Raw genomic sequence first — 23,479 nt, 5'->3', positions numbered from 1 at the left:
TTGGACTTGCCTTAGCCTGGGTCTATGACAGGAGGGCTGCTTTCAGGGCAGTGTGAGATGTTCAGTTAGAGTTTAAAAAAATGAAATTATAAAGCTGTAAGACAACCAAACTCCTCAACACGCTACCCGTCAGAGCCCAGCTAGTGCCAAAAAGAAGCTGAGTTTCCCAGGGGGACATGTACTGGGGGAGTCAGAGCCTGGGCTTCCCACGGGAGTGGCCAGGAGAAAGCTGAGCCTGACTGCTGGTGTTCCAGAGCAGAGGTGCAGGGGACCTGAATGAGTGTCCCTGCCATCTTGCCTGGCCTGTCACACATAGGAGGTTGTGCAGATGGCTGCAGGTAATATGCTCAGAACTGGAAAGGAGCAAATCGGGAGTTCTGGCTCAAAGTGTCCAAGACTGTATCCCAGAAGCCTATTGGTGAAGTCTTGAGCCCCCTCCTTTCATGCAAAACACAGTTAAGAAAGCACCCACTCTGCGCTAGGTCTTTTCGGGGTTTCCAGAATCTTCTGCTGCTAGGCTAAAAATGAGGCCAATATCCTTTTGGTAGGGTAGAGGAAGGTCGCATCAGGGCTTCTTTGTGATCACACTGTCGCCCTCAGCCCAGTAGTTCTGCTCCTCCACACAGACAGCTGGCTCAAGGTGGTAGAGGTAGGTGAGTCTTCTCTAATTCTCCCTTCTAGTTCTCACACACATAAGCTGTATCCATGCAACCAGCTCACCACAGGCTCTGCATCTCCCCGTTAACAGGTAGCTGTAGCATGATGTTCTTTCTGTCTAGGACGAATTTTGTGGCTTAGCCGTTGGCTGGCTCACAGCTCCACTTTCAGTGTGTGCTTCATATACAGTCCAGCGCACGATCTTTATTTGGGCATAGAGTTACACCTATTAAGGTTACAAGCCACTGGTCAAAGAAGACACTCCACTTTGACCTTCCTGCTTCTTCTCTCATCCAAATACTAACCAGGTGTCTTAGACACTATTCCGTTGCTGTGATAAGACACCATGACAGAGGCAGCTTACAGAAGAAAGGGTTTATTTGGAGCATACAGTTCCAGAGGCTGAGCCCATGACCATCATGTTGGGGAGTAATGACTGCAAGCAGGCAGGCACGGCACTGGAGCAGAAGCTGAGAGCTCGCATCTTGAAACAACAACCACAAGAGAGAGAGGGAGGGGACAGAGAGAGAGAGAGAGAGAGAGAGAGAGAGAGAGAGAGAGAAAAGAGAGGGGGGGAGAGAGAGAAAGAGGGAGAGAGAGAGGGAGAGAGAGAGAGAGAGAAGAGAGGGGGGAGAGAGAGAGAGAGAGAAAGAGGGAGAGAGAGAGTGAGAGAGAGGTGGGGGGGGAGAGAGAGAGAGAAAGAGGGAGGGAGAGAGAGAGAGAGAGAACACAAGTTAACTGTGAATAATTGCTGCTTTGGAAACCTCAAAGTCATCCCAGTAGTACACCTCCTCCAACAAGGCCACACCTCCCAATCCTTCCCAAACAGTTCCACCAACTGGGTCCCAATATTAAAACATATATGCCTATGGAACCATTCTCAATAAAGCCATCATACCTGGCCTATACCTGCCCAGCTTCTGAGAGAACTGAGATCAAGTGTGCTGGTGGGGAGGTGTTGTGGGTGTCAGTAGACCTTCCTCACTGACTTCCGGCATCTTATTATACAAGGATGACTTTTCAAGGAGCATCCCCATAAATGTTAGCCTGCCTGGGATAGGGAAACAGACAGAGAGAGAGAGAGAGGCACCACCTAAATCAAGCCAGGCACACTCTAGGCTTAATGACAACTGCATAAAGTCCTGTGCGGTGTTTGCTTTTTAAAATTCAAATAGTAATAATTAAAACCCTTATTTATGTTATCTTTTGTGTCTGAAGCTGAGAATTTTTAACTCTGAAGAAAAGTGACAGCAACCATACAGCAGCCCTAAGAACATCAAGCCAACATTTCCCAGGTGACCACACACCTGTCCTTTGTGTCCTCCTCTGCATTGTTTTTCAAGTGCCAATGACACTGTCTGGGAGGTTTCTTTCATTTGTTGCTTAACCAAAAACAGCAACATCTCCAGAGGTTTTTGTTTTTGTTTTTGTTTTTGTTTTTGTTTTGTTTTTGTATACAGCTTTAATGCTGTGGTCCATCTGCAAAGATTTCTTCCCTGAATGTGGCTTTCTTTAAAGTTCTGTGTTTGAAAGCTCTTTGCTGGGAACAAACTTGGGTCTTGTGTCTAAAGATAAATCAAGGGAGCCAGATGGAGAAGATGCTCAGAGCCCAGCGAACTTTCTTTTTCTCTGGGGTTTCTTGTCTGGGATACAAAGCTATAGCAGTCCACTTTGCTTGGGGTTTTAAAAGCTTTTGTCTTTAGTAAAACAGCCTGCTGGCCAAGTTCTAAGAGGTGTACTCATGTCTATGGGACAACTTTTCTTTGAAGTTGATGGTAGATCCCAGGATCTGGGCTCGTGAATCTTGTCGATACATGGGTCTGAGATAAGTCAGACTGGAAACAATAAAACGCAGTTTGGGAAAACCAAGATGCTCTGGCTGATTCTTGTCCGTCTTGAGGCACCCAGTTATTTCAGGGGATCAGCTGGTTAAAACTGTCTTAGTTTGGGTAGATGATACCTGTAAAGAATGACACCTTATTCAATCAAGTTCCTGTAAGCAGAAAGACCTAAGTTCAACTCCCTACAACTTTTAAAAAAGATTTATTTTATGTATATGAGAACACTGTAGCTGTCTTCAGACACACCAGAAGAGGGCATCAGATCCCATTACGGATGGCTGTGAGCCACCGTGTGGTTGCTGGGATTTGAACTCACGACCTTGGGAGAACAGTCAGTGCTCTCCAACCTCTGAACACTCCAACTTTTTTTTTTTTTTTTTTTTAAGTAAAACAAAAATTCTGGAAGTCAAGTTTGGTGGCACACACTTGCAATCCCAGCTCTGGGAAGGCAGAGACAGGTGGATTTTTGGGACTACCAAAGTCTATCAGCGACCCTAATCGACAAGCTCTAGACCTGTGAGAGATCCTGGCTCAGACAAAATACAAGGTAGATGGCATCCAAAGAAAGACACCTGATATTGTCCTTTAGACACATATGAGCACACCTGCACAAGTGTGAACACACACACACACACACACACACAAAGGAACAGAAGGAAAAGGGAAAGAAATGAAGGAAAGAAACAATTTTAAAGAAAAATGAGACTCCCTGGCCTTTAGCCACTGGCTTTGTGCCCTCTCATCCCCATGTAAACTTCCCTCACTGGGTTGCTATGCAACAACTGAGAATACAGCTACCTGGTGTTAGACCAGAACATCTCTAACAGAAGGCTGTATTTCTCGCATTACTGGTTGTCTTTCATAGTGATTTATCTCTTCCTGTTGTTAATTATTTATTGCAAATAAGTTATAATTAAAAAAATAAATTATCACAAACACAAAAGCATAAAACCCCCACAAGTTTATTACCTTAAAGTTTGGAAGTGGGAAACCCAAATCAGCCATATTAGTTAAGAGACAGTAGGGCTTGTTCCTTCTGAAACCCTCCCTAGCCTCTGGGGATGCTGGCATTCCTTGGCTAGTGGCCTTTCCTTGCATGACCCCAGCCTCTTGCTTCCTCAGAGTTCCAGCCGACCTCTGCCTTCTATTTATAAGGACATTTGCAATGATATCAGTCCCTCCCATTTGGATAATTCAGGATACTCAATCCAACTCAAAAATCTTTCATTTAACCAAATAATCAGGTTCTCTTGTCAGGCAAGGTACTGCTCCTAGGTTCTGGGGTTAAGTGAGCATCTTTGGGGGGTGGGGGAGGATTCATTTTTCAACCATACTTGTCCAGTACCACAAGATGTCACCGAAGACTTGTCACAGGAAAGTCTGAGTTAGTCGCAGGAGGCTGGCTGGGGCAAGTTTTCTGACTCTATTGGTCTCCTCTCATTCTCCATGGTTAGCTTGCAGTCACAGCAGCGAGCGCCACTCTCTAGCCCACCAGCAGGTGTCCTCTGGGTTGTGCTCACAGCGACCTAACCTGAGTTCGCCCACTCACACACCAACACGCCCCACTTCACTTGGACCTGCAAGAGGGAGAACGTACGCTGAGCTACTGTCCGCAGTGCCTGGAGTCTCACTAATCACACATTGTAGATGGCTTGATTGACAGTTGGTCTGAATGAACAAAGTGAAGAACTCAGATAAGGTCTGGAGACAGCAAGAGGCATCACTGTGTAAAGAGTTTGGGGAAGAGAGAGGGATTCGGGCTAAGGCTGTATTGCGCATGCTCTGTGCTGGAGGCTGTGAGGCAGGATCGAGTAGCTTAAATTCATTCATGAATTGCCGAGCAGAGTGATCAGAGATGCCGGACACTGACTGCGGTGAATCCTGGAGCAGAAGAGCAAGATGGATGTGAGAGATGAATGAAGAGCAAGCAGTTAGCATTGCGGGTGTGCTGAGGACACGAAAGGCCTTATTTATCCCAAATATGAAGCTAGTATAATCATGATACTTTACTATTGTTGTTATTACAATTATTATCATTACGATCTCCTAATAGTTTAGATTATGACTTTGAACCATTATGCCTAGCTCTGTTATTTTCAATTAAAATACGTATTTGTTTATACATACATGTGTGTGCCTGCATGAGTTTACGTGGACCTTGTGTCTGCAGGTGCCTAGGGAGGCAGAGGACACCGGGTCCCCCTGGAGCTGGGGACAGAAATAGTTGTGAGCCACCTAATGTAGCTGCTAGCTCTAAAACCTGATTCCTATGCTAGGACAGTGAGTGGAGCCATCCTTCTAGCCTCTCTCCCCCTTTTATAGACAGCCTCATTATGTAGCTGATAGGTGTAGAACGCAATGCACAGAATAGGTTGGCCTAGAACTCAGAGAGATCCTGCCTCTGCCTCCTAAGCTCTAAGGTTAAAGATGGGTGCCAACATGCCTGCCATCATTGGCCTCGCCATCTGCCCGAGGTAAGACCCAGGCTGGACTCAGACTCTCTGTTCTGTAATGATGCTGGAACGTCTGTGCACCTCACATGCACAGCTGTAACGTTCTAACTTAGAGTGCTGAGGTGATAATTAGATGATCACTGCCTGTCAGAGTGCAGGGCCCATAGACATCACTAGCTGGCTATAATGAAGGCATATTAATTATCACCTAGGATATTCATTTTGTCACACACTTAAAACAGTAGTGGAAGAAAATTTCTAAGAATGTTTTTCTAAGCGCTGCTGGAAGAAGAATGATTTAAGAAAATCACTTTCAGGAAGACACTGTGATGAAATTACCCCACCCCACCCTCAAAGTCACAGGTCTGTCCCCTCGTGGACCGCCACCTCCCTGTCTGTAGATGATGTTCCTGGATCTAGCTCCTGATGTAGAATCAGGTCTGAGCAGAAGCAGGAGTCCTCACAGCAGCAGCTGGGGCACAGTGGGCGTGGTCAATTTGCAGCTAACATTTTTCAGGCTTTCAAAGCATTTGTATTCAAGTGCCAACCAGTTGTTTGCAAAGTACAGTGTGACCTGTTTGCAATCAGGTCACCTGATTTCTTCTTTATCAAGTAAATCAGATTCAATTAAACTCGAAAGAGACTGAATTTGGTCTCAAATGAGCCCCTGCATGTCACAATGCCTTTAGATTTATGAACATCAATCACCCTTACTAGGATCTGTAGGTATACATGACTTTGGCCACACGATGGCGCTTCGCGCCCAACAATTCCTGGTCGGCCACCGACTGAAATTTTAAAAGGCAAGCTGAAGAGAGAATGAGCGATCTGGGTAGAGCAGGTTCACACCGCCTGGAGGCGAGCTGGGCTCGTGGGTGAATGTCCTCACTGTGGAAAAAGCCTACGTTTTTTCTGGCTTTCTGGATCCCAAGCGAAGGTGCTGATGTGAAATGAAAGGAGTAAGTGCCCAAGTCCTGGTCCACATGCAAATCAAAACTCCATCTTCCAGTGTACCAGATTGAGAGAGCTTTTATCTATCTATCTATCTATCTATCTATCTATCTATCTATCTATCTATCTATCTATCTATCTATCTATCTATCTATCTATCTACCTATCATCTATCTATCTATCCATCCATCCATCTCATTTATTTTTGAAAGAGTCAAGTATTATTGACTTTCCTAGAAAAGGGGTATCACTTGATTCACTAAGCCTCTGTGGTGTGGCAGTCACAAGAAAACCTCTGGTTCCTCTGCACCACTGTTTGCGTCTTTCGAGGGAGTTAATGGTAAGAGGACCAGCTTTACAGGGTCACACTAAGGGGGAAAGGAAATTACATAGAATCTAATGACATTGCTCACACCCACTGGTGAAAACCCAGCAGTTTTGTGTGATTTATCCTAAACCAGGAGGAATGCGTGGGGCCCAGTACTGCGCAGCGGGTGGTAAAAACAAATGATTTCCATAGCTGTTGTGACGGGTCTAAAGCACCACTGCCCGCTGTGGCCGTTTAGGGGAATGGACTGTCTTCTGGGATCAGCTCCTCTGACTTTTGCATGCTGAATTAATAACTATGGAAATAGGCCTGGAAGAAATGTGGAGCCTTTGTTTCAGACTTTTTTTTATCATTATCATCATTATTATTAATTATTGTTTGTTTTTGAGAACGGGTCTTACTGACTTGAGCTTCCCATTCCCCTGCCTCAGCTGTCCTAGAGATTACAAGCACCAATCACAACGCTGCTCTCCTGACACCCTTGTTTCATTTTGTTTTGTTTTTAAAGACAGGGTCTTGCCCTGTTGCTCAGTCTACTATGGAGAACAGTCTCCCTCCCCAGTGTTCCAAATGGCAAGGCCAATAGCCAGTCCCATGGTGACTGGCTGGAAAGCCTGGCTTTTACCCCAGTCTTACCTTTAGCCCACTTATCCCCACTTAGCCACCTGTCAGTGAGATGTTAGCCACACCAGGGGAGTCAATCAAATAGCACACAATGCTACACAGATGCAAAGGGAAAACAGTCAGCCAAACCAGAGAAGGGTGGGACTTCTCCGCACCCGCAGATCCTTGTCCCTGTGAGATGCCTTGTCCAGAATAGCTAAAGCTTATTTAAGCACGTGGTATCCTTTAAACAATGAAAGCTTGTTTCTCATCGCACAGGATGCTAAGACTGTCTTGCTGGGTCAGCTTAAATGTTATCAGAAGAAGTGTGTGTGTGTGTGTGTGTGTGTGTGTGTGTGTGTGTGAGAGAGAGAGTGATGAGGTTGTATTTACAAACACCTGTCTAATTGAAAGGATGGTGATGTCTGAAGTGTTGTGTGCTGAGAATACGCTAAAGGTTAAAATGTCAGACACAGCAGACGGTGTGCTGTATGAGCCCCTGCGAGCGGAGTTTAGGAGCAAGCAAACCCATCTACAGGTACAGTGAGGAGAGCAGTGGGAGGGGTTGGGGGTGGCTGAATAGGGGCACCAAGGGAATTGCTGGACAATGCAGACACTCCATTTATATCTGGGTATGAGTTATGCTAGCATATATGTTTGCCGTAATTTTTTTTTATTTTTTTTTATTTATTTTTTTTATTACATATTTTCCTCAATTACATTTCCAATACTATCCCAAAAGTCCCCCATAGCACCCCCCACTTCCCTACCCACCCATTCCCATTCTTTTGGCCCTGGCATTCCCCTATATTGGGGCATATAAAGTTTGCAAGTCCAATGGGCCTCTCTTTCCATTGATGGCCGACTAGGCCATCTTTCGATACATATGCAGCTAGAGACAAGAGCTCCAGGGTTCTGGTTAGTACATTATGTTGTTCCAACAATAGGGTTGCAGATCCCTTTAGCTCCTTGGGTACTTTCTCTAGCTTCTCCATTGGGAGCCCTGTGATACATCCAATAGCTGACTGTGAACATCCACTCCTGTGTTTGCTGGGCCCCGTGTTTGCCGTAATTTGTGAGACTGTTCACTTCAGAGCAACAAAGGCAGCCACAAACAAACAAACAAAACAATAAAACAACAAAACAAAATAATAAAACCCCCTCAACCCCCCCCAAAAAAGCCAAAAAACTGGTCTCTCAAAACAATGATCCCAGAATATACAGGGAAGCCCATGATGTCATGGGAACGGAGGGGTGTCTTCCCATACAGTAACAAGTCCTCCCCAGCTGCTAATGCATCTGAAAAACCTACGAGATGCCAGCTAATCTTGCAGACAGCTTCGAAAGCCAGGGACAGCCTTCCTCATGCACACGCTGTCTGTGTCTTTTCAAATGTTTACAGAGTATTTACAAAGAGTAGTCCTTTGGGTGGCAGTTGTAATTAGGGAAACTGGCAGAGAAAATTAACACATACCATAAAAGAGGGATAATTAGTCCTCTGCCATATACAATATTATTATCAAAAGGCATTCACCCTGGAATCCGATTGGTTTACACACCCTGGCCTCATAGGGACGCTCCTCCCTTCCACATTACTCTGGGTATGAAGCTGCCACGTTCCTTGGATGATGGGCCATATGGTACTTAACATCAGAATGAAAAGGAGCTCGTGCTCCTTGTGCGAGATGCTAAAATTTATTAGAAAATCAGAAAGCCTAATTTCCACCAAGTTCCTGAGACCTACCATCTGCTTCATGAAAAAGAAAGAGGGAGTTGGGTTTTTTTTTTTAACCATTTGCTTATTGTGAAGTGTGAGCATGAGTGTTTGTATGTGTTTGTAAAAGCGGGGAGGGGGTTGAGGGCTGTAAGAGCGGGGATCAGAGCAAGTACATTTGGCAGGGCCGAAAGAGCTGTCAGCTGAATGTGCTGGGAAGGGTTTGGGAAGCATAATTATGGAAATCATCTAACCTGGGGACATTTTCTCAGGACCACATGTCCTCTCCACAGAGAAGCAGCACAGAGTCTTCTAGCCTTTGCAAGCACGCAAAATCATTCTTCTGGAGTAAAGAGACAGCTTCCCTCAGTCCTGGTGTCTCTGAGGGTCTGGCCTCTCCAGAGCATAGTTGGAGCCAGCCAGTGAAGACAGGAACAAACGCGCTGGAAAAAGTCAAGGACAGAGATGCCAGAAAAGCTTTTCTCAGGCGAGCTGCAGCTGGGTGGGAGAGGGCTGAGAGGAGGCTGGAGCTCCTGAGACACATGGCCAGGTACCTTCAGGAGAAGTGTGTCTGGGCACTGATTTCAGTGAACCATCTCAGCCTCCTGCGTAGTCAAGTTTGCGAGATGCTGTCTTAACTGTGAGTCATATTTTAGGGTGCTGTGGCCCTTGTGTGGTCTGGGAACCCTCTTCCTTTGGTTTGTGACATTTATTTATTGGTCATCTTGCCTTCGCACCACAGATGCCAGGTCACTGGAACAGCCTCGGGGGGATACTCAGGGGATCTGGTTAGTGGCTGGGTTTCTTATCTGTGACTCCAAGAAATACTCAGGAAGTAGACTTCAGGCAACAGTTTACCTGGGCCTTCAACATAGCAGTGATTCAGTGGAAGAATAAAGTTTTCAGGCCCCAGCGGACTCCACAAGATAGCATGACAGTGCCAAGTGCTGGTTGAGGCAGGCATTCCTTGGATGACATCCAAAGTGGTTTAATTAGAAGCCTCCCAGTAGACAGCATCCTGTAAGAGACAGCCTTCCTGAGGGGTAGACTTGAAGCCAAGTTCAGGCTTCTGGGAACGTGCTCATGACTTTCAGAAACAGCCGTGCTGGACTCAGTCCCTCGTGTGCTCAGGCCTCGTGGTTCCCGAGAAATGGCTTTGTCCAACAGCAGGCAGGGATTTCTGCATCTCAGAAAGAACCAGGCATGCCTTTGATCCCAGCATCCTGGAGGCAGAGACAGGTGGATCTCTGTGAGTTTAAGAACAGCCTGGTCTACAGAGTGAGCTACAGGATAGCCACAGCTATTTAAAGATCCTGTCTCAAAGGAAAGGAAAGGAAAGGAAAGGAAAGGAAAGGAAAGGGAAAGGAAAGGAAAGGAAAGGAAAGGAAAGGAAAGGAAAGGAAAGGAAAGGAAAGGAAAGGAAAGGAAAGGAAAGGAAAGGAAAGGAAAGGAAAGGAAAGGAAAGGAAAGGAAAGGAGGGAGAGGGAGAGAACGAGAAAGAAAGAAAGAAAGAAAGAAAGAAAGAAAGAAAGAAAGAAAGAAAGAAAAGAAAAAGAAAAAGGAGGGAAGGGAGAGAGAGAGAGAGAGAGAGAGAGAGAGAGAGAGAGAGAGAGAGAGAGAGAGAGAGAGAGAGAGAGAGAGAGTTGAGACCAGAGACCCTCTGCAGATGAAAGGGAATGCACAGCAGAATCAGTAGAAAGAGTCACCATTGTCTTGAGGGTCTGGTAGGACTGGGACACTCATCCTACAAGACTCCCAACTTGCCACACACACAGATGACAAAGTATGGCCAGCGCCCTCGAGCTCTGCTGGTCTCTGCTCCCTGGAGTACAGCTTCTGCAGGAACAGCAGGGCATGGTTATTGTGTTGACACCTCAAGGGCATAGTTTGGGCTTCACACTCAACTCCTGAGAGAGCTTAGTGGTGGTGATATGCGCCCCTGGGGTGCTGTGTGGCAATCCTGCTTGTTCCCTACAGGGACAGCCCAGATTTTACCTCCCTGGGCAGGGCTCAGCAGAAGGCCGAGGTCAGTTCCTAGCTTCACTGCGGAGCACCTCAACTGCCTTCCAGAGATTTGGTAAGACGCCGGGTGTGCAGCTCCGGCCTGGAGACACGACGCTGGACACCATGGTAAGCAGCCGCCAGTGGCTTTTGTTCTGCTGAGACAGAGTCTCCCTGACCCCAGGTCTAGGTAACATTATTCAAGATCTTGACAAAAATGACCCAAACGTAGGACAACTCTAGACAGTTTGTAAAGGTCTAGATGTGGCGTTTCAAAAGGAAGGTGATCTCAGCTTCAAGTTAAAAGTCAAGTAAGTTTTATGAACCATAAACACTACCTACCTTCCTAAGTCCATTGTCTTTCGAGGTCAGCCTGCCAACTTGGCTCTTCTCTTTGCCACTGAGTATGCTCACCGGATCGCCTCACTTTCTGACTCCTTTGTGTCCACCTATCCTGGATATCTTGTTATAACTAAAAATATCAATTTGAGGTGCAATTCTTCTTTCTAGAAGAATCCTAAAGAAATAGGAAATCACCATTGGATCACACAGTAGCAGCTGCCACAAGCCAGGACAGGAAGAGGGGCAGATTTTTTTTTTTAAACAGAAATGGGACATTTGCATCATCTCTAATTACCTTTAGCAAATAGTAAGTTCTGAGGAAACTGTGGTAGGGCTTAGTGTAGAGGATCCTAGCAGATGCTACTGTAGCTTAGTGTGCTGCATGCAGCACGTTAGCCATCCTGTGGTACACTGGCACAGGGTGGACAATGGAAGGTGATGGGGAGACAGGACAAGTGAATGCAAGATGGGATCCTGAATAGCTCAAAGGATGTTAGCAAAGCAAGCACACAAGAGACAACGAAAGGATGGCCTTTAGCTCCCTGAGTTAGCTAACACTGACAGCACCATGAGAGCAGAACGCCTCAACTCTGAGAGATGCTCCAGTTACACAGGATGTCATCAAGTGGAGCTGGGTGGGAGCACCCAGGAGGGTTGATTGGCATCCTCACAACCCTGCTGAAAGTTCAAAATTCTGCAACTCGTTTAGAATATAGCAAGATATATAAATGTGTGTGTGTGTGACATGTAGTATAGTTAAAAAAAAATCAAGAGTTGGTGGGTTGACCTGGGGTCAGCAGTGTGTAAATGGGAAGGCTGTGTTTGGAATAAGTCACTGCCTTGCTGCTAACAGGGCTTTAAAGTTGCTTCTCTTACAGTTTTATTCTGAAGTATAATTATCTGGTTATTATTGAAAACCTTTAAAAAAAAAAACACTACTATATTAGGCCAAGAAATAAAGGCACCAGGGCTGAGAAACAGCTCAGCGTAGGGCTTGCCTAGCACACACACAAACCCTGAGCTTTGACACCCACTACTTCATAAACAAGGTCTAGGCCTCTAATAGAAGCACCCAGAAGGCAGGGAGAGGGTCAGAAGTTTAAGGTCAACCTCCGTTACAAGTTCAAGGCCAGCCTGAAGTACTATGTAAAATTCCACATCAAAATTACAAATAAAAAATATTTTTTATAGAAAATTCATACAATACATTCTGATCTTTCTCCTCCCTCATCCTTCCCAGATCCTTTATTTTTTTGGGGGGGGGTTGTTATATTTTATTTTATTTTGTAATTCTTTTTTAACTTAGATATTTTGTTCATTTACATTTCAAATGCTATCCTGAAAGTCCTCTATACAACCCTCCGCCCTGCTCAACAACCCACCCACTCCCACTTCCCGGCCCTGGCATTCCCCTGTACTGCGGTATATCAAGGGCCTTTCCTCCCAGTGATGGCCACCTAGGTCATCCTCTGGTACATATGCAGCTAGAGACACAGTTCTGGGGGGTACTGGTTAGTTCATATTGTTGATCCTCCTATAGGGTTGCCGACCCCTTCAGCTACTTGGGTACTTTCTCTAGCTCCTCCATTGGGGGCCCTGTGTTCCATCCAGTAGCTGACTGTGAGCATCCACTTCTGTATTTGCCAGGCACTGGCATAGCCTCACACGAGACAGCTATATCAGGGTCCTGTCAGCAAAATCTTGCTGGCACATGTAAGAGTGTCTTCCCAGATCCTTTTACCTCCCCCATCCAATTCCATATCCTTCCTTCTTGCTCTTCAGAAAACAAACAGGCAAATAAAACAAACCAAATAGAATTAAGAAAGGAAGAAAGGCACAAGAAACACACACACAGACACACACATATACACCCATAACACACACATATACACACACCCTTACACATATACACACACATACACACACATCCAAACCTATAAAAACACAAAATGAGAAACCATAATATAAAAACAAAAGACAAGAAAGATTAAAAATACTCAAACAAAGCAATAGGAGACAAACCAAAACCAAACGAAACAAACAAACCTTGAGCTTCTAGTCCTCCTTCTGCCTCCAGAGTGCTGGGATGGCAGGCACGGACCATCATGCCCAGTTCCTGTGGGGTTGGAGATCACCCCAGCTCTCATGCTTGGCAAGACCTACACAGAGTGGCTATGTTCCCAGCCCTCTGGTGCATACTCTCTGATAGACATGACTCTTGGCATGAACAACTGTCATGTGCTTCTATCCTATCACGTCCTTGAGCTCCAGGAGGATCATTCTGATCCCCATTGTGAGATTTCAAGAGGGGCCAATGTCAAACAGCACCAACTTCAGCTTAGCAATCAGCCTTGCAGGGTTATTATACTCCAGAACTACTAACATACAACCCAACAACAGCCCCTCCCCCCATGCTGCCATCTAAAATGCTATCATCTCCACCTTAGTTCATGGAGCAGACTGGATTCATAGAAGTTAGAAAATTCACCCTAAAGCACGCAGGGAACCTTTTCCTCTAGGCTCCAGGATTCTCCCAGCCTCACTGAAGCTAAATTTCAGGATGGAGCGTGTACCCCAATCAGCAGGAGGAAGGCACAGACAGCGGGAGAAGGATTTAGTTAGCCCTCACCATTTTCAGACACTTCAACACTTATTTCAAACACAAGCCTTTCTCTGTGTGCCTCAGGTAGGACCTGAGTATGTTCTGAAAGACTGAGATGGCCCAAGCCAGTGGGAAGCCCTGCTGACTTGTTGATCTGACTGGATAGCCATCCTGGAAGCACAGCTTCAGAGATCAACGCTAAGGCTGGCCAGTGACTCTTGCCTATTTCCACATAGTCCTTGAATGTCCATAATGGGATGACGAGGGTATCCCCTGCAGATTGGAGAGCAGTGGCCCCAGCAGCCCTGGGCACACTCTCTGCAGCAGTCTGTCAACTGCCTCATGCTTTCCCCGGCAGCAACATCTGTCTGCCGCGAAGGAGAATGTACTCCTTTATCTTTATCCCTTCTCAAAAGCTGTGTGGTGCTGAGCTAGAACTCTGAGGGTTTGTGCAGACAAGGTCAGCCAGCACTCCCTCCTGAGCCTTGGCTGGAGCTGAGAACATGACAACAAGCCTCAGAGGCTGTGTGGGATTCTCTATGACCTATGGGTTTGGGAACCCCAGGAACTAGCTACGTAAACCCCAGACACTGCTGACCATCAAAGACAAAAAGCTGAGCCACTTGCCTTACTGACCAAATGTAAGGTGTATTACCCAGTGCTTAAAACCCAGAACAGATGATGGGGCTACAGTCCAGCAGCGACTGAACTCCCCTGAGCCTCAGTTTTCCTTGCTGTGCACTGGTAGGTATTTATGGTCATTTGGATGCAGACAGTAGGTCTTATCTTAATGCTCTTATCTGATCTTGCATCCATTTGTAAAGATGGATAGCTATGGTCTTTGTTAAGATTGATTGATTTGGGTACCTGCGGATTTTTAAGGATTTCCAGGAGTTCAGACTTGAGGCTTCAGTTAGGTGCTCATTTATTTAGTGTCTTTATTAAGTACCTGCTGTGTGCTAGGTTCTATTGTGGGACTTTAATCAAAATTTAGGGAAGTGATTCATGCATTGTCACCGTATGGAGCTTATGATGTAGTAAAGGAAGACTAGGGACCACTGCCTGTTGCAGGAGCCTTCATGGGGTCAGGCATGGAGGGGAGCCAAGGTTGGAGGAGTGTATACAGAAGTGAAGCTTGCATTTTATGTGTATGAGTGATTGGTGTCACGCTAGGGGAAGGGCACATCTAGGGGCTGGGGGACGGGAAGGGGAGAACATGGCACTGTTGTGGGAACTGGAACTATGGCAGGACAGAGGCCTGTTTCCAGGATACAGCCTGCCAGTGTGGCCCTCTGTGCTGTTTTCTCTTTCTGTCATGGGCTTGGGAAGCTGGTTCAGTTGATAAATTGCTGGTTACAGGAAGCATAAGATACTGGGTTCAGATATCCAGCACCTGTGCAAAATCCTGATGGATATGGGTTGGGGGTGGGGAGACCTGTAATTTTAGCACTTGGAGGTAGAGCCAGGACAATCTCTAGAGTTCGCTGGCCAGCTAGGCTAGTCAACCAATGAGCTCCAAGTTCAGTGAGAGACCCCTGTCTGAAAACATAGGTGGAAAAGTAAGGAAGACACCATACCACTCAACTTTGAACTCTGGTCTATACACACACACACACACACACACACACACACACACACACACACACACACACAGAGAGAGAGAGAGAGAGAGAGAGAGAGAGAGGGAGACAGAGACAGAGATAGAGAGATAGAGAGAGAGAGACAGAGAGAGAGACAGAGACAGAGAGAGAGACAGACAGAGAGACAGAGAGACAGAGACAGAGAGATAGAGAGACAGACAGAGAGACAGAGACAGACAGACACAGACACCAACACCGACACCAAGAGAGACAGAGGGAGAAGACAGAGAGGAGACAGAGACAGACATATATACAGTGCCCACACATACATCACACACACACACACACACATACCTATGGTGAGGACTCTGATGGTGCACTACAGCACTTGAGAAATAAAGGCAGGAGAACCAGGAATCCAAGGTCATCCTTGCCTTCATAAAAGTTTGAGGCCAGGCTGGATTAGAGGAAACCCTGACTCAAAAACCTAAAACGAGAAAGACCTGTCATGAAGTGTGTGCCCTCAGGTTCCCAGTGTCTGATAAAATGATTCAACCCCCTCATTTAACCAACAATCTCCTGTTGAGAGTAGGATCCCAGGGATCTGGAAGCGATTGGAACTCCAGCTCACAGGATCTCTGTGTGCATGCGATGTGCAGCTGAAGTCAGCTCAGCTTTCTTTCCACCATGAAAGGATGGTAGCTACTCAGAGTATAGAGAACCCCAGAAAAAAAACAAACCTCGGTCAGGTCTAGAGTGGCATTCTTCATTTTCCAAATTCTTTCTCCTTTTGTGCTCTAGTACGGATTTATCAACACCTGTCTGCAGTCTCTTGTGACAGAGAAATTTGGAGAGGAGACGTGGGAAAAGCTAAAGTAAGTACCCCTGTTGTTGTTGTTATTGTTGTTGCTGCTGTTGTCGTTATTGTTTTCCTTTTCCTTCGTTTTGAATAGTTCTAGTGTTTTACTGACTTCTTGACTGAGACGGTTGGATGGGTAATGTTACTACTTTAGCAGTCAGTGAGGTTTAGTGACTAAGACATCAACTGTAAATACCTGAAACACACTGGCGAGAAGACTCCTTAACCCCTATCTGGGTTCTATACGTCCATGTGCATGTATAAAGTGTATGGGTGCTGTGTGTTTGTGTGCATGCGGAGGCCAGAGGTCACCATCAGAGACCCTCCTCAGTCAGTCTCCACCATCTTGTTTGAGGCAGGGTCTCTCACTGAACCTGGAGCTCACTGGTTTGGCTAGACTAGCTGTCCAGCAAGTTCTAAGGATCTGCCTGCCTCTGTCTTGCACCATCCCAGGCTGGAGTGACAGACATGGACTGCCATACCCTGTGGGTATTAGGGACTCAAACTTAGGTCCTCATGCTCGTGTGACATGTGCTTTACTGGCTGAGTCATTTTCTCAGTCCCTCATATCTTCTCTATCTCTAAAATAAGCCTAAAAACAGGGACCCCCAAGTGTTACTAAGAAGTCACATGATTCCAGGATGTATGTAATGAATGAACTTCCATTTGTGCTCTCTCTCTCTCTCTCTCTCTCTCTCTCTCTCTCTCTCTCTCTCTCTCTCTCTCTCTCTCTCTCATTTTATGTCTCTGTCTCTCTCTACTCCTTCCCCTTCCTCTCCTAACAGTAGGGATTAAACTCAGAACCTTGGGTCATGCTTGGCTCATGCTAGGCCCTTGGCACTGACCTATCTCCTCTTCTGTTGTTTATAATCACTAATGAGAAAGCAAATCATATGTGCATAGGGAGCGAAAGGGGAGAGTGGAGGAGAGAGAGACACTAAGAGCTGAACAGTCTGGAGTGCACTAGGCAAGCATGCTGCTCCTAGGCCACCGCCTCCCTCCTCACTTGTTCTTTAGATCATTTCTGACTCCAGCCAGTAGGGTTTTATTTATTTATTTATTTTAAATTCTGTCATTTATATCTCTAAATAACCCCTCATTAGATTTCTGTAATCTTCTTGGCTCCACATCTTCCAGAGTTACAGACTTGGATCTGAAGTTCTCAGACATCACCTAGTTCTATACAGAGAAATGAATTAAAAACTATGGGAAATGATTGGCTTCCTCAGTTAATCAAGAATAGTTAAATTAAGGTAATTAGGCACAGCTTTGCTTATTAAGTCTCCAAAGATTTTACATAATAGCCAATCCTGGTTAAGATGCAGAACAATGGGAACTTGCCCATTGGCACTGACAGTCCTTGCAGCCACTTGAAGCAAAAGCTACAAGGATGAACACATGCTGACATTGGAAGCCAGCTTGTGGCATCCAGTCTTATCCTATGTTACACATATGCACATATATGTGGAGGAAGTGATGGCAACACATTTTTTTCTAGCCTAGGCCATGTCTCTGGGAGCGATCAGAGGTCATCTCTGTGAACGTGCATTGGCTGACCTCCGTTGGTATGTCTGGTGCTGCGAACAATGCTGCGGGGTTAATGAATCCAATAAATCACTCCTCCAGATGATGTCACCATCCGCAGAGACTTTACCTTACAGACCTGGAATGCAGAAAGTAGGGCGTCACAGGTCCACGTCCCACGGGACACTGAGATCATTTGTCTTGCCACAAAATGGTCAGGCAGGAGTCACTTAAAGCTCTATGCCCCTCTAACTCCCTCTGTCTCTATCTATGCTTAGTGGTATCAACCTTGGGAGGAAGATGAGAGAGAGCAAGCTCATGAAGGCTGTGAGATCCACATGATAGTAGGATGGGGAACCTCTCTGAGAAGCAACACTTGGCATTCCCAGAAGTCACAGCATTTGGCTGTGAGTCTGTAGCAGAGGGCCCAGGGCTACAGACACTGGAGGGTCAAAGGTCAGAAACATGATTTACAGTCTGCCTGGCCACAGAACAGTATCTAACCACTCAGTGAACCAGGTGCTTCACCATAAAAGAACGACCATTGCAAGTAGGTGTGTAGGAGGAGGTGTTAGGAGATGTGTAAGTCGGACACCCGAAAAGATGCTCAGCCAGAAGAGAGCACCCAATGAACCTTAGCTGCTGACACAGGAGGCGTGGTTTGTTCTCAGCTTATTTTCATGGGATCGGGAGGTGGAGGGACTATGTACGGGAGTGTGTGTCCATGAGCCACATGCCCCCTGTACCTGAATCTCTGATTCTGCATTGAAGAATAACACAACCGTCTGCTGGAGGGGAGGAGAAGACTGAGCAGACCAACACATCTTGGGGAATCTTGTAAGAACCCCACCGTGTTCTCCCCTCCTCCGATGCATAGGTGCAGCAGGAGGCAGCCACATTCAACATTGTTAGGAGCTGTTCTGCTGGTCTGCCTGCTGTCTCCAGAGATCTGCCTTCCTAAGACCAGCATGAGGCAATGGACCCCTCTCCCAGCCTGATCTCCCTGGCACTCAGTGTGGGCCACCATAGCCAGCAAGAGGGAAAGATGGATTTTTGGTTCAATGATCTGTATCATCTCAATTCTTGAGGATTCAGCTTGGCTCCCATTGTTAGTCCTGCCTAGGAAAAAGGAAAGAGTTTTGGAAGTTGCTGAAAATAACCAGGGATTTGCTAAAGTCCTCAGAAGCAAGCCCTGTGTTTGGCTCTGCCTCTGGCTGGCAACTGAGATGCCCTGTCTAAGACAGGCCTTACAACCTCTCGTCCATCATAAATCTGTTGTACTAATAGCATGGCCACTGACTGGTACTAGCTTGACTGAGCATCCCAAATCCAAGACAGAAGTGGGTTTTCATGTACAAAGATATCAGAAAGGACTGTCCCTCTTTGGACCCTTGGTGTGACCTTCCTAGAAGGACCATGCCATTTCTGTGTCATCTTCTCTCACTCTGTCATTTGGATGGACTCAAATTATAAAGAACATTAAAAGAGGATCATGGGATAATTGGTTAATTGGCAACTTGATTGTATTAAAAAAAAAAAAACAACACGCAGGGCTGGAGAGATGGCTCAGCGGTTAAGACCACTGAGTGCTCTGCCAGAGGTCCTGAGTTCAATTCCCAGCAACCACAACCATCTGTAATGGGATCCGATGCACTCTTTTAGTGTGTCTGAAGACAGCTGCAGTGTGCTTATATAAATAAAAAATAAATCTGAAAGAGAGACAGAAAGAGAGACAGAAAAAGAGAGAGAGAGAGAGAGAGAGAGAGAGAGAGAGAGAGAGAGAGAGAGAGAGAGAGAGAAAGGAAGGAAAGAAGGAAGGAAGGAAGGAAGGAAGGAAGAAAGAAAGAAAGAAAGAAAGAAAGAAAGAAAGAAAGAAAGAAAGAAAGAAAGAAGGAAAGAAGGAAAGAGAAGAAGAAAGAAAGATGGACAGGGAATGCCTGGGATGTATTTTTGGGTGTGTCTGTGAGGGTGTCTCCAGAAAGGATTAATGGAGAAAAAAACCAGCCTGAACGTGATTGGTGCTGTGGTGCTGTTCCCTGAGCTAGGGAAGAGCCTGCGGATGAAACCTCTCCATCCATCTCCCTCTGCTTCCTGATGGACCCAAATGTATGCAAGCTCCCATTCCCATACCTTCCCCACTATGGTGTACTGTTGCCTCTCGGACTATGATCAAGGGTAAGCTACATTTTGTTGGGAATCTGGTCGCCACAATGAGAAAGAAAGTTATAAGACAGGGCACAATCCTGCAGGGGGAATGAAGAACCACCACCAGAAGCAGAGGACCTAGCAAGACAATAGTCGGGTTGTGTCACCTGATTTGAGTTCTTTCGCATTAGCCTGTCTGCTTAATCTAGTCGTGAGAATGTGCTCGTATGGTCAGAACTAACTAGACATTTATGTGATTGCCCTGAGAAAGCCAAGAGTAAGATATGTCCAATAAGCTCAGCTATGAAACTAGATTCATTTAGGGAATACTATTAAAAAGAACTCCATAATACAGAAAATTCAGCTTATAAACACAAGCTGAAACTAAGCCAAGATTATTTGCTGCGCCAAAGAATCTGCTTTGGGCTATGTTTAAACAACAAATTCCCCAGTGCTTTTAAGGCAGAATTTTTGCTGAAAGGGGGAAAAAAGCCATCAATTCCCATACAAAATTTAAGAAGAAATGATTAGACAAAGTGAACTATGTCTCCAGACGGTATGACATAGATTTTATTTTACATGAAATAATCAGAAACAGATGTGTGTCCCCTTCTGCTTGCCTCACTGATTTCCCTCTCATAGAGTCTAGATTTATAGGTTTCTAATTCTGAGCCACCCTTTTGTAACCTCCTGGCTTAAACCTCAACAGTAGAGGCGACTAATGGGCTGGGGAGAGTTGGACCTTCGGGACGAGCTGCGTCTCCATGTTTGCCCAGATTACTCACCGGCTGTTTGAGCTGGGCCACTTTCTCCACTCTGCAGGTGTGTGTTCATCTCCTAGCATGTGCTGAGCAGAGAAGTACAGCCTCTGGGGAGGGTAGTGATGAAGACACAGGGACTGAGCCAGGGAATGGCTTCTAGTGTGAGGAACAGAAGGCAAACAAACAAATAGATGAGCTTCCTGGTTGCTCCGAGAGCTGTGCAAACATAGAACATTTGAAAGAGACCAAGGGGAGATGCACATTTCTCTGTGATAGCTGTACAGTCTCTGCATAGAGGTAATGTATGAACTGGCAGGAAGGAACCAACCCTGGATCATGCAAATGTGTTGCTCCAGGAAGTGGGGGCAGCAAGTGCAAAGGGCCTGGGGTGAGCTGAACTTGGTGGAAAACAACCAGACTGCAGTATCATACTTGTGCTGTCTGACAGACGGTAACAGTAGAGAAGCTGTTAGAGACCAGAGCATACAGACGTGTGAAAGGCAGGAAGGCCCTGGCTTTTCCTTCTAGTAGGCATGGGTTACTGAAGCCCCGGGGACTCTTCATACTCACTTGCAAGAGAAGAGGATAAATGGTCCTTGTCATGAGAGATGGCTTTAAGCCAATAGAAAGTCTTTATTAACTGGTCGGTGACTACACTAGGTGTTCAAGATCCAAGTGTGGCCCCAAGCCTTTCTCAGAGTGAGATTTTAAGAACAAAATCCATGTTCTGTTAACACCTCAGTTAACAAGCACAGTTAGCTAGAAACAGAAGTATAGAAGTCAAAAGGGAAGGTTGGTACATTTAGAGTCTTTTTCCAGAACTATGGACTTTGGATTAGGCTTTGTTTTAGTTTTGGCAGGTGGTGCTATCTACATGCTGGGTTTTACAGCCTGAATGGCACTTCCACCATGGAGTCAGTTGTGCTAAGGTCTTAATTCATACTAAGGTCTGAGGTCCTCTCTTCATCTACTTCGGAATACCCAAGGGTCTAGTAGGTGAGGTAGTTAACATCTCTTGGGACCTCAGGACTCTGCTTGCCAGGACCTGTAAAAAATGATTATTAATATTCAGTATATATTAACTTACATTGGGAATTAATATGGTGGCAGTTATTCCTTGATCAGTTAGTTCCTCAAATAATCACATAGAGGCATTTTAATATTTCAAAGCTTAGGCCTTTGCTAGGCATACTCTTGACTAGTTAGTTAACTAGTCAAGTTAACCCAACCATCTTATCCAGTCCATCCAGCCACATGGCTTGTTATGCCTTCCAGGACCATTGTCATGTCCGTCTGTCTCCCATTGTGTCTCCTGGTGAAAGCTTTCCTCTTTTCTCTTCCCAGAGTTCCCTTCTCCCTCCCAGGAAGTCCTGCCTCTCTCTCTCTCTCTCTCTCTCTCTCTCTCTCTCTCTCTCTCTCTCTCTCTCTCTCTCTCTCCTGTTCAATCACAGGCATTAGCCTTTTATTGACCAATGAACATGGGGAACAAGGTTTGCACAAAAAAAGCTGATGTATGTGAGAATTCACTCTTGGGGCAACCAGATCTAGGGCTACAGAATTTAGCATTTGAATACACAGCAGCACCAAACCAACCTCAGTAAGGACCAGCTATCTACTCTGTGAGGTAGAGTTTAAAGGTGTCAGTTCATGTGCCCAGGGGACCCCAGAAACTAAGAAGTAGAAGACAGTGGAGTTTCTATACCCCCATGCACACATGCTCACACATCTCTCTACATGTCTCTTCCCCCCTCCCAAAACTTTCCTACATTCTCTTTAAACCAGTAGCTCTCTAATCTTCCTAAAGCTGTGGCCCTCTAATATAGTGCTTCATGTGGTAGTGACCCCTAACCATAAAATTATGTTCGTTGCTACTTTGTAACATGTCTCCTACTGTTATGAATCACAATGTTAATATCTGTGTTTTCTGATGGTCTTAGGTGACCTCTGTGAAAGGGTTGTTCATTCAACAAGGGATCAAGACCCAAAGATTACGAACCAATGCTTTAGACTCAGTCACCATCATCAGACTGGCTCAGTCTTCCCGTACCCATGTTCCTGGTGGCTGAGACAGAGCCTTGATGGGTCAGCCTTGGTTAAGAGTCAGGCAGGTCCACTAGACAGACTTGGCAGGGTAGGGCCCTAAGAAGAAGTGATAGGCTCAGCCTCACAATTGGCAGATGGTCCCTACAGTAGAGGCAAGTGCACAGAGAATGGTGAGTGGCTGGGGATTCAGGTCTACTAGAGTGGAAGATGGTCAAATGAACAGTAGGTGACTAAATGGCTTTGGAGCCCAAGTTCATCAACTTGGGAAAGTGGTGAATCAGACTACAGGACTTCTCTCTATATCTGAGGCACTTAAGGAGGGGCTCATGGATATACCAGGGAGGGCCTCAGAGCTCTCTGAAGTAGCTCTCTGTCAAAGTAGCATGGCATCTATGTATATGGCTGTTTCTGAGGGAAAGGTGCTTAGTACACATCAGAATCCTCAAGAGCTCTGAGACTTAAGTGCCCCTGCCTGTGTATCCTGGGAGGTGCCCAGCTAAACACGAAGCATTTAAGCACCCAACATCTGGCACAAGATCCTCTCAAACACAGAAGGTCCCTAACCTGATGTTGACACAAAAATATAGCTCTTACCTGAAAGCAATTAAGAACTAGCTTATTCCAAAGTCAAATATGAGTGACCATTGTTCAGGTTACCCTGAAGAGCATAACCTAGCGTAGTTACAGTTTTGCCAGGTTTTTATAGTTACAAAACAAAAGAAAGTCATAATTCCAGAAACTTTTCAAATACATTGGTAGAAACGTCAGGTAGGCAGGCTACAGCAAAGTAGAGACTTTTTTTTTCTTACAAAGATGCTGTGTTCTTCAGGAAAATGCATGCAACAGTTTCACCTTACTGTGAAATGGGCCTTATGTTAGATAGCATTGCCCAACTTTAGGCTAAGCAAGTGTTCTCAGTACATTTAAGCTAGGCTTAGCTAATCTGTGATGGTCAGTTACTTGGGTATATCAAATGTATTTGGGATTTCATGATATCTTTCCATTTACAGTAGGTTTATTGAGATTTTGATCCCTTTCAAAGTCAAGAAATATCTCGTCTTATTTGGGCTTTAAT

The 23,479-nt window shown here is 45.7% G+C and overlaps 1 protein-coding gene and 1 long non-coding RNA gene across 2 annotated transcripts in view; one reads left to right on the top strand and one right to left on the bottom strand.

Annotated features, from left to right (window-relative positions):
- Positions 1-7,248: 7,248 nt before the first annotated feature.
- LOC110309748 (guanylate cyclase soluble subunit beta-2) overlaps positions 7,249-23,479 on the top strand; it is a 71,991-nt gene continuing 55,760 nt past the window's right edge. The window contains exons 1-3 of the mRNA XM_021182478.3: positions 7,249-7,371; positions 10,555-10,677; positions 15,874-15,947. Of these exons, the coding sequence (XP_021038137.1) occupies positions 7,249-7,371; positions 10,555-10,677; positions 15,874-15,947 (320 nt within the window). The remainder of the gene's footprint in view (positions 7,372-10,554; positions 10,678-15,873; positions 15,948-23,479) is intronic.
- Positions 7,747-13,020, bottom strand: LOC115029254 (uncharacterized). Its single transcript, XR_003834832.2, has 3 exons — positions 12,937-13,020; positions 10,891-11,065; positions 7,747-9,770 (listed from the first exon to the last, which is right to left on the bottom strand). It is a non-coding gene; the product is annotated as an uncharacterized LOC115029254 (long non-coding RNA).

The sequence above is a fragment of the Mus caroli genome, unplaced genomic scaffold (assembly GCF_978045245.1).
Source record: "Mus caroli unplaced genomic scaffold, Mus_caroli_1 scaffold_12, whole genome shotgun sequence".
NCBI lineage: Eukaryota > Metazoa > Chordata > Mammalia > Rodentia > Muridae > Mus > Mus caroli.
The sequence above is the reverse complement of the archived record's forward strand: the minus strand, read 5'-3'. Positions and strand labels throughout refer to the sequence as shown.